Here is a 15591-nt window from a genome sequence, read left to right as displayed (position 1 = left end):
GGCGCGAAGAGACATCAAACGTTGAAGGGCGAAGAACGCAGCCAACAACCAAACAAAAAAATAATCAACAGAGAAAGCGGAGTATTTATTAGACTCAACTTGCTTCTTTTACTGTTTAAAGCATGTTCACTTCAGGAAAGCAACCCGGGTACGCCATTGTGCACCGCAGATCACACACACACACACACACACACACACACACACATACGCACACACTTAGAATACGTGGTGATTGGGCGTCATGTAGCGGTCACACTCCTCCGGCACCGCCAGCCGGGCCAGCAGCAGATGCTCGTTTAGCTGGTCCAGCGCGGCGTTCGCTTCGTACATGGAGGTGGCCTCCTCCCCCGCGCCCGCCTTCGCGTCTGCCCCCTTCACGTCCTCGATGCTGACCTTTACCTGCAGCGCCGCCATCGACGCGAGAAGGTTCAAGCGTTCCGCACTGCCCAGCGTGTAGCCGCCCTGCAATGGGTGCGCGTGGCGACGCAGCAGCACATCGCTTGGCAGCTGCACCAGCTCCGTCGACCCGCACACATCCACAATGGACATCAACAGCGATGCCTCATGCAGGCTGACGTGCAGAATGCGACGGTTCTTGTAGGAGTAGAAGGTGCGCTGATGCACGCCTCGGCCCGTGACGGGGTGTATCGTGAGGACGTGCACCGCCCCGGTCCTCGCGCACACCGCCAGCGCCAGTGTGTCCTGCAGCACAATCTGCGTGATTGAACTCTCGGCCTTCCAGAGGCGCACCGCAGCCTGGGCGTTGAAGCGCACCATCGAGAACAACGACGCCTCCCGCGCGACGAGCGTGATGCCGTTGTGCGTTGCCATGGCGGTTACCGCCGTCGTCCACGACCCCGGCATCGGCAGCCGCAACCACGTCGGTGCCGCGTGCCGCGCAGCCTCCGCCAGACCCGCTGCCTTCTCGTTTGACTCCGACGATGCACTTGACGGTGACGGCACCGACGTGGCGAGGGAGGCGAACTGCCGCACCCGTACGCCGTGCGCGTGCAGCGAGGTCGGATGCACGAGACACGACGGCGGGCAGCACAGCTCCGCGTCGATGGCGGCCTCGCGGCTGGACTGCGGCGCCGTGACAGAGAACAACGCGGAGAGGGCGGAGGGGTGGTACGTGGTGTACGGCACCCGCCGTCCGAAGCTGGAGAACCGAAGGAGCACGGTGGGCGACATCGACCCATCGATACAGCGCCACAGCATAATGACGCCGTCGGTACCGCTGCTGACGATGCCAAGACGCTGCATCGCACGCTGGAGGTTGTCTCGTCCCTGCTGCTGCGGTGCTGGGACTTCTCTTACCCGTCCATTGGTAGCAAAAGTGACTGGCTCAGCGCTGCTGCTCCGGAAGGGGCTTCCGTTGCGATGGCCGTTTGTGTTCGACGCCTCGTTGGCGCTGGGCGGGCTCAGCGAACATGGCGGAAGCAGCACAGCGTCCACCTGCGCAACCGCCACCTCATGCGCCGCAAAACTGAAGGTGTAGGCGACGTCGGAGAACAAACTCACACGACCGTCGCTGCTGCCGACGAGGCCGCGAATAAAAATTTCATCTCCCTTCGCTGTCTCCTCCGCATTGCGATGCCCACCGGTGCCGCCGCGACCATCATCACCACCACTCCCCTCCGACGGCACCGCGATGCGGCAGCAGTAGGAGATGGAGAGCGGGAGGAGACTGGCGCAGGTCGCCTCTGCCGCCTCGCTGCTTTTGCTCTTCGACTTCCGTGCGTCCTGCAGCTGCTGCGTGTCGGGGAGGGGCCGCATGCGGTAGAACTCGTAGGGCGGGCAGTGCCGCCGATCGAGCCCAAACACAACGACTTCCGCCGAGCGCAGGACGACAAGGAGGGCGTCCGCGCGGGCGCTGCCGACTGCGAAGACCAGCGACCGCGGCGGACCCCCACGTTGCGCCTGCACCTCCGCCGCGGACGGATGCGCCACGGCAGATGCGTTGCCGTCGGTGTGACTTCCGTGGCCCTCGGCGGGAGAGTAGGTTGCAGCAGGCGCTGTAGCAGCGGCGTTGGTGTGTGTGTGTGGGTTGCCGCTGCTGGTGTGGTGCTCCCCTGCTGCGGATGCCGCGGCGCCTTCAATGAAGCAGGGCACCGTGAGAAGTAACGGGAAGACGCTGGCGAAGACGGCCTGCTCCGCCTCGCTGATCGGGAGAAAGAGGGAGCGAAACTCACTCATGTGTGACCGGTGTTTGTGTGAGTGTTTGTTTGCTTTCTCACGCTTACAATGGAATGGAACGGTGCCCAACCAACACGGAGGCTATCACAATAATATATAACCGGTCTTTTAAGTGGGCAAACCAAGCTTTCGTGGAAGGCTGCGGATCAACCGGCGCAGACACAACCACACGCAACTACTCACGTTATCTCGTATGTTATGAGCGTGAAGCAACGCACGAACTGTCACGTCGAAAGTCAAGAAAGAAGGAGAGAGAGAGATGGGGCGAGAGGAGGAAAGAAGAAACGATGAAGTCAGCTTGCGTGGCGGGTGGGTGAAGCACCTTGCGGCCTACGATGGCCACCGCGAAGATCTCATCTCCCTCCGTTGGGCTTTCAACGGCCAGCAAGAGGAGAAAGAACAAAAAACCTTGTTTTTCCCCTTTTCCCTCCCTTGTCTCTTTCCTTTAGTTTTTCCGTGTCTGCCGACCGAACAGAGGATTCAGCAAGTCTTTTTAACGTGTGCAGCGTACGCGCCTGCATGCTGACGACCAGTCAAAACGGTGCGATAGAAGTCCTGCTCTCCGCCCTGAGCTGCGACTTCTCCTTTCACTCCCCACCTCGCCCTACAGCTTCGCAGCCCCCACCAGCAGCGGCGTGATCTCGCCTCGCAGGTTCATCGGCATGAGCGCCGCTACCTGCGACGGCGGCAGGTTCTTGCCGAAAAGGTACATCAGCTTCACCTCCGCCGCAGAGATGCACATGTCGTTCAGATACACGATGTACGGCGAAATCGCCCGCAGCCGCTGCACCTCCAGCGCATTCAGCGTCCCACTGATCTCGCGTGTGACGGCGCAGACGACGATGCTGTGCTTCTGTGCCGTCTTCACGATGCGCCGCAGCTGCGCCGCGACGGTGCCGGTGGCGCTGCCGACGCCGTTGAGCGTGAGGAGGATTGCATCGAGCAGCGGGGCCTGTGCGCCGTCCTCCCCATCCGCCGTAGTGGGCGGCCGCTTGTGCTCGAGCAGCGCGACGATCGTGTCGACGTCGGCGTCGGGGTCGAGCGGGTAGCAGCCGACGCGGCCCCGCAGGTCGGACATCACCTTCATCGATCCATTCGGCTGCGGCAGCAGGTATTCCTCCTTCAGTACAAAGTGGGTTGCCTCCATCGTGCCTAAGGGAGGGTAGTTGGCAGAGGTGAAGGCGCCGTAGGTGTGGTAGACCTTGCTGCATCGGTTGCCGCGGAACAGGCTGTCGTTGAAGAACACACACACCTCGCACACCTTCGGATCGGAGGCGATCATCATGCTGATGATCACGTTGCGGCGGGCATCGTTGTACGGCTCCGCCAGGGGCACCATGGCGCCAGTCACGATCACCGGCTTGTCTAAGTTGTGCAGCATGAAGGAGAGGGCGCTCGCCGTGTAATGCATCGTGTCGGTGCCGTGGGCAACTAAGAAGCCGTCGTACTCGTCGTAGTGACCCGCCACGTCGGCCGCAATTCGGCAGTAGTCCGCCGCGTTCATGTCACTGCTGTCCAGCAGCTCCGCGTACTCGATGATGTCGAAGGGCGCAATCTCAGCACTCTCGCGCAGCTCGCGCATCTCGTGCATTTGCTGGGTGAGGTAACCCGCGACGCACTCGAGGGCGCCCTCGGCGTTTTTCATCATGCCGATGGTGCCACCCACATAGAGTACGAGAATGCGTCGCGAGTCGCCGCCGCAGGGGATTGTGGACGGGAGCGCCACAGCTGGCGCCGGGGCCTTGGGAGGGGACCCCGCAGACTCCGCGGTGGCCGTGCTGGACATGGCCGTTGCTGTCGCTGTTGGGCTGCGGGCCGTTCAACAACAAGAGGAGAAGCTAAATGAGTTCGGTGCAGGTGTGATAACTTCTTGTCTTATATGTATATAAGCGCAATACCTATTCAGGGGTGTGACGCAAGCAGCAGAAGAAAACAAGAGGAGCAGGGGCAGATACCCAACGCACGCAGGATGCCGCGCGTCGTCTGATAGAAGACGCGTACTTCGACGCGGCGGGTGGCGCAGTGACGAGGAGAGGAGAGAAAAAGAAGAGGACAGCGACCAACGAACGAGGCCAAGGGTGAGACAGTGTTTTCAATGAATGGCATACACACACTCACACACACAACACACATACATCACTATGATCACCATCACCCGTTATTCCAGTGCGCATCCCCAAAGCAAAGACATGCAAACTGAAGAAGAAAGCTGCCAGGCGGCACTTCGCGATCTGAACCGGTGCAGATCAACGAGACCCACGGCAACAGCGCACGCACGGCAGGCAGCCTCCCACATCCATGAAAAAGAAACACACACACACACACGCTGATACGAAGCGACATCGCGATGCCGCGGCGTTTCTCGTGTTGGCGACTTTTTTGGCTTTAGATGAAAAGAGAAAAGAACAAACATAAAAATAAAGAATACCGGTGGCTGTGTTGGACGACGAGCCCGTGAAGAGGGGGAGAGTGCGGCGCGGATGTGCACACACGCGCTCCGACGCAGTGAGGTGCGCCGACCGCAGACCGAGGCCGCTGAGAATTCGGCTTAGTCGAACAGACCGAAGCCCATGTCGTCGTCGGCCTCCTCCTCCACCTTCTCCTCCTTCTTCGCGGCAGCGGCAGGGGCGGCAGCACCACCCGCAGCAGCGGCGGCGGGCGCGGCAGCGCCAGAGGCGGCACCACCGAAGCTGATGCTGTTCAGCACCTGCTCCACGTTGATCCCGGCGAAGGCGTTGGCGAAGGCGGTGGCCATACCGTGGCTCACCGGCACACCGGCGGCCTTCGTCACGTTGCAGATCGCATCGGCGTTGCAGCTGCCGTTCTCGCTCAGGATGAGCGCGGCGTAGGTGCAGGCGAGCTGGGCGTTCGACATTAGTTCTAACGTGCTGGTACAACTTCACTCGTGTGGGGAAGCCGGGGTATTCGATGTATTCATTTGCGCAAAAATAAATTAAAGAGTAAGCGAAGAAAGCGAGGAATCATATCGGGCAGTGCGGAGGCCCAACACAGGTGAAGAGGCGAACCATGTGTCAAAGGGGAAGAGATGAAGGTGAAAGGAGCCATAGAGAACTGCTCAGGAGGCGAAGTGAGGACCATACCCCCAAAACTGTACTGCACTTGACGGGGCCAACAGGCTGGAAACGCAGCAGCGTCGGGGTCTGAGAGTTCCCGCAAAACAACGCGAGAAACACAAGAAGAAAGCTCCCGAATAGAAAGGCAGGCATTGGTCGCAGCCACATCACACACACACACACACACGGCGAGTCCCACAGGTAGCGGAAACGCTGAGGGCTGATGTGGCATGTGTAGCTGTCCGTTCCCTTCGCGCCGCGTCTGGAGCTGCGTGAAGACCGCTTGGACCGCCGAAAGAAGACAGGGGAAAACAACAATACGCACAGACCTGCGTCTCTGCGTCCTCCAAAGTCTCCTTGTTGCTTTGTTCAACCGTTTTGTTGTTGTTGCCTTCAAAAATAATAATAATAATAAAGAAAACTGGGGACGAAAGACGTGATGGTGCTCGTCACATCGCCGGTCTCCATCAACCAATCACTAGCTAATCGAGTGTGAGGGGCAGAGAAGGCAGGGAACTCAGACGAGACCAAAACGAACCGGCGTGCAGACACGCTTTTCGCTGAGAATTCGGCTTAGTCGAACAGACCGAAGCCCATGTCGTCGTCGGCCTCCTCCTCCACCTTCTCCTCCTTCTTCGCGGCAGCGGCAGGGGCGGCAGCACCACCCGCAGCAGCGGCGGCGGGCGCGGCAGCGCCAGAGGCGGCACCACCGAAGCTGATGCTGTTCAGCACCTGCTCCACGTTGATCCCGACGAAGGCGTTGGCGAAGGCGGTGGCCATACCGTGGCTCACCGGCACACCGGCGGCCTTCGTCACGTTGCAGATCGCATCGGCGTTGCAGCTGCCGTTCTCGCTCAGGATGAGCGCGGCGTAGGTGCAGGCGAGCTGGGCGTTCGACATTAGTTCTAGATCCCTCTTTGTGTTTTGCGGCAATGCGTTAGAGTCGTGAATCAATCATTAGGTGTTGTGTGTGTGTGTGTTTGAATGGTGAGAGGAAGAGGAAAGAGGGGAGGCAGGGGCAACAGAGCAGATAAAGGGTTTAGAAGACAAGAAGAGAGCAGGTCAGCGACGGCGCTAGAAAACGAGAATTGAAAATGAAACGCCATCGTTGAAGACGACGTATCACCTCGCAGCGTCTGCCTTGAATACGCTAGGCACCAAGGCCGAAATTCTCCTCCTTCCATGCTTATTTATTCCCCAACCGCTTCATCGACTCTTTGCCGATACCGTCCTGGGCAGCAACAGTAGAGGAGACGAACCCCGTCGAAGCCTCTCCTCACGCCGCTGACCATTTCCCGCTTGTGTGTGTGTGCTTCTCTGCTTCATTTACTTGTGGGCCCACGACGGCAGCGGCACCTCCACCTTCACCACCTCCGCGCTGCCTTCGTAGGTGAGGGTGTAGCGCCAGGCGTGCAGATCAATCGCATCCGGGCACACGCAGCCGCGGGCGGTGCGAGAGTCCGCAAAGATGGCCGTCTTCCAAGCAGGCGCCCCGGCGCCCACCGCCGCGCCACGCCTAGCGTCTTTCTCCGTGGTTGCCGTCTCCTGCCTCCGCTGGGCGCCATCGCTGTCGTCCTCGCGGTGGTGCCCTCGAGGGGCGCCGTAGAAGAGCGAGAGAGGCGTATCGGACGCCTGCCAATGTTTGCGCACCGCATGAACGCCCGACTGCTCTTCAGCTTCGGCAGCCGGCGAAGCGGGAGGAGGAGGAGAAGAGGTGTCGACAACGTCGCTGCCTCTTTCACCCCCGCTTTCCTGCTTTGAGGCATGCACTTGCTCCTTTGCAACGTAGGAGGCGCCCACTTCACGCAGAAAGGCCTCCATCGCGACGTACTTGCTGTCTCGCACAATCGGATGCCCCAGCGAAGCGAGGTGGACCCGTAGCTGATGTGTGCGGCCCGTCCCCAAGGTGCACCGCACCACCGTCTCGTCCGTCACGGCGTCGTAGTGGTCCACGCGCAGGAGGGTCGTGGCGGGGCGGAGGGTCTGCATGTACTGCTGAACCCGCAACGCTGCGGCTGCTTCCTCATCGGTCCCCTTCAACAGCGCCGTGCTCGAATGGGCTCCATCCTCGCGGGTCGCAGCTACATCGCTGGGCGGTGATGTGAGAGGGGCGTCGCGGCCGGCCGTCCCGCGCGTGAGTTGGCGCATCTTGTCGTGCTTTGCTGCGATGGCCTCTGGGGTGCGATTCCACTTTCCCTTCGTGCTGCTCGGCTTCGCACTGTGCGCTGTCGCCTGTCTTTCTTCTGCCGCTTCTCTTTTGATTCGTTCACGCCGCTGTCGCCGCCACACCTCGGTAAGGGCGGCATCTGGACACCAGTAGAGACTGTGATGGTGGTCCACACACCCAATAGGCCGGTGCAGCACCAGCTCCTCGCCCTCCACCGAGGCATTGCCAGCTTCATCTTGCCGAGAAGACGCATCTGTGCCGGTGTTGCCGACGGTGTGCGATTCTTCGAATTGAGGGGTGGATGAACGCTGCCGCAGTACGCAGTTGTGCTGTGTGCGGGCAAGCGCGACCAGATCCACACGGCCGTGTACGCGAGCGACGTACACCTTTTGAGAGGAGGAGGGGGAGGAGGGGGAGGGGGCGGCAAGGGCGTGTGCGGCCTGCGCAGGGCCGATGCCGTCCAGCAGGAAATCCGCAGCAGTGGCGTCGTCGTCGTCTCCATCGTCACCGTCGTCACCGCCATCCGCCTCACCGGGGGAGTGCGTTTTGTTGGCGATCGCCGCCGCCGTGCGACGTGCCGCGTCGCTGTCGAGGCCGAACACGAGAACACCGCTCGTCGCCGCGTCGAGTCGGTGGACCACAAACGCCTTGAGGGGGTAATTTTGAGGAAGAGACGCGACCGGAGTCAGCGCCGTGGCTGCCACTCCGACGTCTCCGCCTCCATTCTTTTCCGCGGAAGGAACTGTGCTTTTGGGCTGCGCTGGACCCGCCTCTCCGTCCGCTCGCGAGCGCTTCCACGTGGGTGCTGCATCGAAGGGAGCCACCGGCGGCGTTAAAGTTCCCTCCTTTCCCGTATCATCTCCACCCCCCACACCGCCGCCGCCGCGGTGCAGCAGCGCCTTCAACAGCCACCAATCCTCCAGCGCCACCCCGTCGACCGAGCACGCCGCCGATGGAAGGCGCACGAAGACACGTATCAGCTCAAACCCTTCGCGTCGGTGCCGGATCGACGCATGAGGACGGAAGAGCCCGTCGCTGCCGGCCTGGCCTTCCTGGGTGAAGTGCTCCTCCGCGTCGTACCTCAGTCCGCCATCGCAGCCGCCAAACACGTCCTCGAGGATGCTCGTCACGCTGTTCTTGCGGTAACACCCGGAGGGGTGCACCGGCAGCCCCGGCGGCTTACTCACCACCATCAACGCAGGCGCCTGCCCAGCGGAATTGAAGGAGGAGCGAGAGGAGGAAGCATCAGCAGCGGCACCACAGCGCGCTATGGCGTTGCGAAGGTCGCAGCGGAGGAGCTGCAGAGGAGGCTGGGCGAACATCCGTCCCTCACGGCGCCACACGCGATGGTATACCGTGTCGCGCTGACGGAGCACCAGCGGCGGCGGCGGACAGCAGGAGGACGAAGAGGAGGGAGAATCCTCAGCTGTAGCGGTGATAACGGAGAACGGCGCGGCTTCACCGAGGCTGCAGTGGCGGTGCAGCTCGGGCAGGAAGGCCTCCACATCCGTCTCCGCCGGCAGCCGTGTGAGCCACCGCACCGTGCGGCACCATGCCCTCCACTCCTCTTCTGCTTTGGCGGCGGTTTCGGCGCGAGAGGGGCAGGCAGAGGCTGTGCTGCTCGTCGTCACAGGAGGCGTTACGGAGGATGGTGACAACTCATTTCGTTGAGGACCATCTGCAACATCATCCGCCCCCGCACAGTCCGCGAGCTCGGCGCCGCGTGTGTGTGCGAGTTGAACCAACGCATCGCGGTAGCGCCTGCCCGCCGCGCGGCACTCCGCTTCTCGTCCGTGCAGCCACAGAACACCATCGCACAGCTCCTCCACGTACCCGGGCAGAGTAACGCGCCGATCCAACGTCGCGCCTCCCCCACTGCCTCGACCGACGACCGACGAGGAGTCGAGAAGGAGAAGAAGGGGAAGCACAGCGGAGCGCTTCCATGTCCCGTCTGCCGTGGAGGACCCCGCGGAGGGGTCGCCTTCCACCGGCGCACCAGGAACGAAGGCGAACTCGTGTAAAAATAAGTCGAGCAGCCCCCGACCGAGCCAGCGCCCTTTCACCGGGGCACGAAACACGTAGCTGTACGACTGCACCGCAATCCACTCTGCCACTTCTTCCTCTGAGGATGACGTCCCGACCCCGTTCGAGGAGGAGGAGGAGGAGGCAACGCCGCAGCACTGCGGACCGCAGGGTTGGCGTGTGAGGTAGCGGTCACCAGGAGGGACGTGAGGAAGAGCTGTCATTTGGGAAGAGGGCAAGCGGATCCACCAAGAGAGCTGCGTCGCTTTCTATCAAACCCGGACGGCACGTCTCTTGCGACGGCGGCTGTCTTCCTGCGTATTCAACCACGACTGATTGGTGCGGACGCAACGCGGTGCCTCTACGCGGATTTGGCGAAACCGAATTCAACTAAAGGTGGCGCGTAGAGCAACAGCAAAAAATCAGAAAACACGGAGGAAGAACGCAGATGGAGAGCGTCAAAGGTATATGTGTTCTTAAGGAAGAGGAAGAGCATGCTTCATTCTGTCCTTGGTAGTTCGCTCTTCACCCAACATGCTCCCCAGTACGACACGAAAGAAGGCGGGCGGGGCGGGGGTGCCGGGTGGCTCGATTAACGAACGCATACGCACACAGCGCGATCCGTGCGAGACGGCGCCTCAACCACGACACCCACCTGACTCACCCCCTTCCCGTTTTTTCCTTCAAGATGTCATCACCAGCACTTTCCCTTTCTTTTGAGTTCTTAGCGAGAACAGCGGGGCGAATCAGTTTTTACCTGTACACCACAGAAAGGCAGCAACTAAGGAAAGGAGTGAGACAGGCAGAGTTGGTGCGGTCCACCACCATCACCGAAGGAGAAGAAGAAAACAATCATCGAAGGGCCCAGTCATGTAAAAAGCATAGGGATGGTTACTGCACCCCTGCTTCTCTTCGTTGCACCGCATGCACGAGTCGCATGTGCTCCTCCTTGGCCTCCTCCGTCGAGCGCCGCAGGTACAGCACCGTGGCCTCCGCGACGAGCACCGCAAGACACATCGCCGCAAACCAGCTCACGAGACTCACCTGCACCGAGCACTCAAACGTCCTCGGGTCGAAGTGGTAGAGGAACACGTTCAGGCACTCCTTCGTGGCACATCGATTGAGGGAGGGGTAAAAAAGCTGCCGCTTCGCGCACACCTGCGGCCGCACACACGCGTACCACGAGGTCGCGGAAGTGTACTGCGCCAGCGCTGTCCCTCGTGGCGTGGCGAGGTACAGCAGCGGAAGCCCGGTCGCGAGGTTGTAGTCGGAGCTGATCCAGTTGGCGACATAAGCGTTGCGCGTGACAGCCACCGTTGCCCCCCGCAGGTGCTGCACACCGACCACAATAGGCGGATCGCTGAACACCGTCATCGCATCCTGCTGCGCCTTTAACGCCTGCAACAAGGAGCCACTCGAGAAGAAGCGCAGCACCTTGCCGTTGGACACTGCACAGGCGGTCAGGTCGATCGCCATGGTGCAGGCGCTGTTCGTCTCCGCCGTGTCCACAATCGACTCATTACGCACGGATAGGAGAAGCGGCGGCAGGTGCTGCAGCAGCGTAGGGTCTGACAAGGTGCAGTCGTAGTACGCCCCGGTGCGGTAGGCAGAGGCGTACGCGGTGCTGTGGTGCCACGCACACACACTCCCACTCCTCCCGAGGCTGTCGTCGGAGCTGTAAGAGCCGAAGGCGGTGCCGGAGCGGCGGGCGATCCACGAAACGACGCTCTCGATTAGTTCCCGGGGAAAGGAGAGTTCGTCGACGCCGTCCGCGGTGACAAGTAGAAGCGTGTAGCCCGTCAGGGCGAGGGAGGCGTGGCGAGTATCGATGCGATCACTCACGTCTTCCCCACAAATTGCGACGTCCACTGGGAAGACAACGCCACCGTCGCCCGGGCCCTCCACGTCGTTTCCGCTAAACCATGGCGGGAGCTGACGGACTAGACAGTAGTCCATCGCTTCAGTAAGGTTCATGGTGGCGAGAGAGGCAGAAAAGGCCGAGGATGATGAGGATCCAGATGCGGCGTACGCCGTCGCCAGCTGCAGCGCCTCGTTGTTCAGCGCCGTGACGGGCAGCAGATCCGCCTGCACCACCAGGCCACGTGTGTTGTACAGCACAAAGGTGCTGTTGGTCGAGCCACAGCACGGCGCTCCGACACTCAGCCCACCAACGGCAGCCGGCGCCGTCGCAGCGTCGGTGGTGGTTGTACGGATGGTGCTTTCCACGTCACAGCCGTAGGTGATGCAGTCCCACGCGCGTGCTCGGAACGTGGTGTGCGACGTGTCCAGCAGCTGCAGACCCGGCGCAGCGAGGGTGCTCCATGACACTGCTTGCAAAATCAGCTGGCCGCTCTGCTGAGTATTGCACCACGCAGCGATGATGTCCGTGGCGCTCGTGTCCGCCGCAACGGTAGCGGGTGGAGTGGACTGACAGAGTACATAGCTGCTGCTCTGGAAGGGAGTGAGAGCGCTGTCGGAGGTGTTGTGCCACGTCAGCTGCGACGCGTCGTAGATGGCTCGCACGGCAGCGCCGTCCGCGTTGGTGGTGAAGGCGTTGATGATGTCAGGGAAACGATCGATGATCTCCGCTTGCGCACCTCGCCAAGGAAAGAAGCAGGTGGTGAGCAGCCACAGGAGAAGCAGCAGAGCCGCGGGGCGATGAAGGTGGGGGAAGAGAGACATGAAAGAGAGGAAAAAAACTTCTCTGTTATCTTATTAAACAAGACAGAAGGAGTATGCAAGTAAACCACTCGCCATAATAATAGCAGAAAACTCTTGCTGGGTGCGCCTGCTGCAAGGTCATGCTTTTGGTAAGTGTGTGTGTTTGCTACACGTGCCAATGCGAGCTGCAATGCTAATTCACGTACAAGTGCTCTCAAAGCAGCGGCAGCCTCAGACAAGAAAGGTGGAGTGAGGGAGGGAGGGAGGAAGAGAAGAGAAGAGAAAGGCACGAGGTGAGATAACTTTGCAGGTGCCACGCGGAGGTACTCTCTCGTGTGTGTTCTTCCCCTTAGCAGCGTCAATGACCTTCAACAATTTCATCGACCAGCACGAGGAGCAACGTGAAGCAGCAACGCTATCTGCATGAAACCACCCAACACGGACCGGAAGAGGGTGAAGAAAAACAGAGCAGCCGTCTCTCCTCTTCAGCAGGAACAGACGCCACAGTTCGTTACACTCCTTCGATTCTTCCCTCGAGCCTTTTGCTGCCAGCTTGACATTTTCGAGCTTGAGCAGCTGCGCTTCGTAGTTGCACACCTTCTCAGTGCCCAGCATGCGCGTGTGGGTGTCGCAATACACATACACATTCACATTCGCAAACAGTCCTCCCCCCGAAAGGAAAAAAAATAGAAGACCTGCTGGAAAACACGCTCTTACTGAGCACGCGCAAAACACAAAAGAGATTTATGAGTAACAACAGCAACGCTTCATCTTTCATTCGAGCACGCTGCGCCAGGTCAGATGATGCGGTGTCACAGCAAGCAACACGGAAGACAAAAAAAATTCAAAGGGAGAATAAGAAGCAAAATATGAGAGGAAATAAATAGAAATAATTATCGACACGTAGAAGAGGTCATTTCATGGCTTCTCGGTCCCCAACGATGCGATTTGCTGGAGCGTCTCCTTCACCGCCTCCAACTCGCGGTGCAGCCGTTCTAAATCGTCCATTTTCTCTTGAATCACCGCGTCCTTGTTCGCTAACTGATCCGCCAGACGCCGCACCAGGTCCTGCGAGTCCTGCGCATCTCTCGCCATCTCGGCAGCATCGCTGGCCGCCACAGCAGCGGCGTCGTTGTTGCCCAGCTTGACGTCCGCATCATAATCCACCGTACGCAAGGCCCGCTCTGGTTCTGCCTCTTGTTTCTGCTGCTGCTGCTGCGACGGAGGAGAGCAGATCAGCGGCTGCTGCCCTTCGCTTTGCGGAATGCTTTGCGCGTTCGGTCGGCGCTTCAGTGCACCGCCGCCACCGTTTGCGCGCATCCCGCTGCGGCTCTTCTTGTGGTACACGTTGGGCGAGTCGGTCATCTTCTCCGCACTCACCACGGTGCCAAACGCGATTCTCGACCTCGACGCGGACTTTGTCGTCGCCGCACTGGCGTTAGCGGTGTTGTGCGCGCCGGCAAGCCACGGTTCTACCTCGCCGTCCTGCGGCTGACACGGCTTCCGCAGAGACGGGATCGGCTCGGCGACGCGGCCGCCCAACTGAAATGCGTGAGGCACCGTCGTGCGGCCCGTCCACTTCCGGTGGCGGGCGCCGTCCAGACGCGCCTGTGTCTCGCGGCGCCGTTGCCGGGCCGCCTCCAATCGTGCGAGGTGCTGCGCCACGCCGGGGTCTTCGGCCACCGTCCTCCCGGCCGCAGCATAGGGGCTGTCGTCCTCGGCCGGTGGCAGGAAGTTGGACGCCGTCTCCGCCTCGGCGGCGGGCCCGAGCTGGGGCTGGAAGGAACACTCACGCAGCTCCATATCCTCCTGCTCCCGGCGCAGGGCCTCGTTGATCTGGCGACGACGCAGGAGCCACGCCTGTGATTTGATATACATCGCGTCCGGCGAGGCGGTCGATCGGTAGCGCCCAGCTGACTGCAGGCGCTCTTCGATTAACTGGTCGACCTCGTCCAGCAGCCCAGCCGAGGGGCGGCGACGGTCGGCAGCGGTGGTCGTGGTGATGTTGGGGGTGTGGTACAGCGGACGTGCCACGGAGGACTTTGCCTGATGCGGTGTTCGACTACTCGCACTAGCCGTGTTGTTGCTCGCACTGCGGTGGTTATGTGGGGCACCGCCGCTTTGAGGGACGGTGAGGGGTCCATCCAACCCACCATGAGCCGCGATGGCTCGTGCGACGGCGGCTGCCGCGGCTGCGGAGGTCGTTCGGTGAGACGCGGGGGGACGCGCGGCAGGGCTGGCGGAGGTGTCCTCTACGGTTGCTGCCGCTGCTGCCGCTGCTGTTGCTGAGTGAGGACGCGCGTGTGGACGTGCGACGTCGTGGCGACCGGCGCTGTGCTCGTGCGCCGCCTCGTCCTCGCCGAGCTGCCCGTCTTCCCCCCCTGCTGCCGCATCGTGTGCATCATTCATGTCCAGAATGGTCGCATTCGGGTCGACGTGCGGCTGCTGCTGCCTCGCCGGCTTCGTAAGGCGCTGCTGCGAGTTTGGTGGCGTCTGCGTCTCGCGCAGCAGAAAGTTTTCGTAGACGGTGAAGCCGTTTTGGTACTTCGTCAGCAGCGCCTCCGGGTCCGCCGTCATCATTTTCTCTTACGTATCTTTTGAGCCTGTGTGCGTGTGTGTGTGCCTAGTTCAGCTGGCTGTGATGATGCGCTGCGACGGCGTAAAACGACAGCGAGGGTTTTTTTGTTCGAAAGGCCGCTCTGCCTCGGTGAAAAGAGAAAGAGAGAAGTTAATGTACGCTTTGGAAAGTTCTTTTGTTTGTGTCGTGCTTTGTTGCTGTTTGGCTTCAATGGAGGACGAAAGAATAACGCCGGGGGAAAAAGACCTGTCGTGCGTGCATGTGGGTCGGCGTTCGTCGTTGAGCAGCGACAAGAGCACCCATGCAAGACCATGCGACACCGTTGCGATGGACAGGACGAGGCAGCAGTGATAATAACAGTAAACGATCGTGTGTAACGGCGCCGCCGCAATGAAGAAGGGGAAGGAAAGAAAAAGGAGGAGGAATAAGGAAAGTCGGGAACCGCAGCGAACACTCACACGTGAAAGAGCGCCAGCATAATGTGCCGTGCAGCTGTAGGAGCAGCGCTGCTGCATGGATGAACGCTGTACAGCTCAACGAGTCGAAGCAGCGAGAGGGCGAGAGAGAGAGAGAGGGAGAGCAGCGATGGCGTGAACCAAGTTGGTACCGCCTTGCATAGAGTCCCCACCCGCTTCTCCTTGACCCACACATACTGCGTATTAGACAACGGTGGCGAGACGCAGCTCCTCCATAAATCCAGAGTACGTAGCTGTTATCGCTGTTGCTATAGATGATTCTTTAAACTCACTTCGTACACAAGAGACAGAGTTAGTTTTCATTCATTCGTAAAAGGAACAGAAAAGGAAAAGCCACACAAACACAAGTAAACACGAACCCTGTCACCTACGTATCAATGTTCTCGCTTCGTAAGTTTATATATACACTTCTCTCGG

The 15591-nt window shown here is 60.4% G+C and overlaps 7 protein-coding genes across 12 annotated transcripts; all 7 read right to left on the bottom strand.

Moving 5' to 3' along the window:
* Positions 1-216: 216 nt before the first annotated feature.
* Positions 217-2419, bottom strand: ABB37_10018 (putative mitochondrial hypothetical protein; the record flags this gene model as incomplete). The annotated part of the gene is made up of 1 exon (XM_015809728.1): positions 217-2419. Exon 1 carries the CDS (start codon positions 2194-2196, stop codon positions 217-219), a length of 1980 nt encoding a protein of 659 aa, XP_015651768.1. The 5' UTR covers positions 2197-2419.
* A 381-nt stretch (positions 2420-2800) lies between these two features.
* Positions 2801-4198, bottom strand: ABB37_10017 (cytoplasmic l-asparaginase i-like protein; the record flags this gene model as incomplete). Its single annotated transcript, XM_015809727.1, has 1 exon — positions 2801-4198. Exon 1 carries the CDS (start codon positions 3980-3982, stop codon positions 2801-2803), a length of 1182 nt encoding a protein of 393 aa, XP_015651767.1. The 5' UTR covers positions 3983-4198.
* Positions 4199-4744: 546 nt separating this feature from the next.
* Positions 4745-5201, bottom strand: ABB37_10016 (putative 60S acidic ribosomal protein; the record flags this gene model as incomplete). Of its 4 annotated transcripts, none has more annotated exons than XM_015809723.1 (1): positions 4745-5201. In XM_015809723.1, the coding sequence occupies exon 1, from the start codon at positions 5069-5071 to the stop codon at positions 4745-4747; it is 327 nt and encodes a 108-aa protein (XP_015651763.1). In that variant the 5' UTR covers positions 5072-5201. The 4 variants fall into 4 exon arrangements, with proteins under 4 accessions (XP_015651763.1, XP_015651764.1, XP_015651765.1 ...); XM_015809724.1 differs by having other exon boundaries at positions 4745-5100; XM_015809725.1 differs by having other exon boundaries at positions 4745-5095.
* Positions 5202-5843: 642 nt separating this feature from the next.
* Positions 5844-6187, bottom strand: ABB37_10015 (putative 60S acidic ribosomal protein; the record flags this gene model as incomplete). The annotated part of the gene is made up of 1 exon (XM_015809722.1): positions 5844-6187. Exon 1 carries the CDS (start codon positions 6168-6170, stop codon positions 5844-5846), a length of 327 nt encoding a protein of 108 aa, XP_015651762.1. The 5' UTR covers positions 6171-6187.
* Positions 6188-6596: 409 nt separating this feature from the next.
* Positions 6597-9851, bottom strand: ABB37_10014 (hypothetical protein; the record flags this gene model as incomplete). The annotated part of the gene is made up of 1 exon (XM_015809721.1): positions 6597-9851. The coding sequence occupies exon 1, from the start codon at positions 9681-9683 to the stop codon at positions 6597-6599; it is 3087 nt and encodes a 1028-aa protein (XP_015651761.1). The 5' UTR covers positions 9684-9851.
* Positions 9852-10350: 499 nt separating this feature from the next.
* On the bottom strand, positions 10351-12352 carry ABB37_10013 (hypothetical protein; the record flags this gene model as incomplete). 3 transcript variants are annotated; one of them, XM_015809718.1, is made up of 1 exon in its annotated part: positions 10351-12352. In XM_015809718.1, the coding sequence occupies exon 1, from the start codon at positions 12139-12141 to the stop codon at positions 10351-10353; it is 1791 nt and encodes a 596-aa protein (XP_015651758.1). In that variant the 5' UTR covers positions 12142-12352. The 3 variants fall into 3 exon arrangements, with proteins under 3 accessions (XP_015651758.1, XP_015651759.1, XP_015651760.1); XM_015809719.1 differs by having other exon boundaries at positions 10351-12315; XM_015809720.1 differs by having other exon boundaries at positions 10351-12307.
* A 686-nt stretch (positions 12353-13038) lies between these two features.
* ABB37_10012 (hypothetical protein) lies at positions 13039-14946 on the bottom strand (the record flags this gene model as incomplete). Its single annotated transcript, XM_015809717.1, has 1 exon — positions 13039-14946. Exon 1 carries the CDS (start codon positions 14698-14700, stop codon positions 13039-13041), a length of 1662 nt encoding a protein of 553 aa, XP_015651757.1. The 5' UTR covers positions 14701-14946.
* Positions 14947-15591: the final 645 nt, after the last annotated feature.

The sequence above is a fragment of the Leptomonas pyrrhocoris genome, assembly GCF_001293395.1.
Source record: "Leptomonas pyrrhocoris isolate H10 chromosome Unknown, whole genome shotgun sequence".
Classification (NCBI taxonomy): domain Eukaryota; phylum Euglenozoa; class Kinetoplastea; order Trypanosomatida; family Trypanosomatidae; genus Leptomonas; species Leptomonas pyrrhocoris.
Note: the sequence above shows the minus strand (reverse complement) of the source record. Positions and strands in the feature narration are given on the sequence as shown.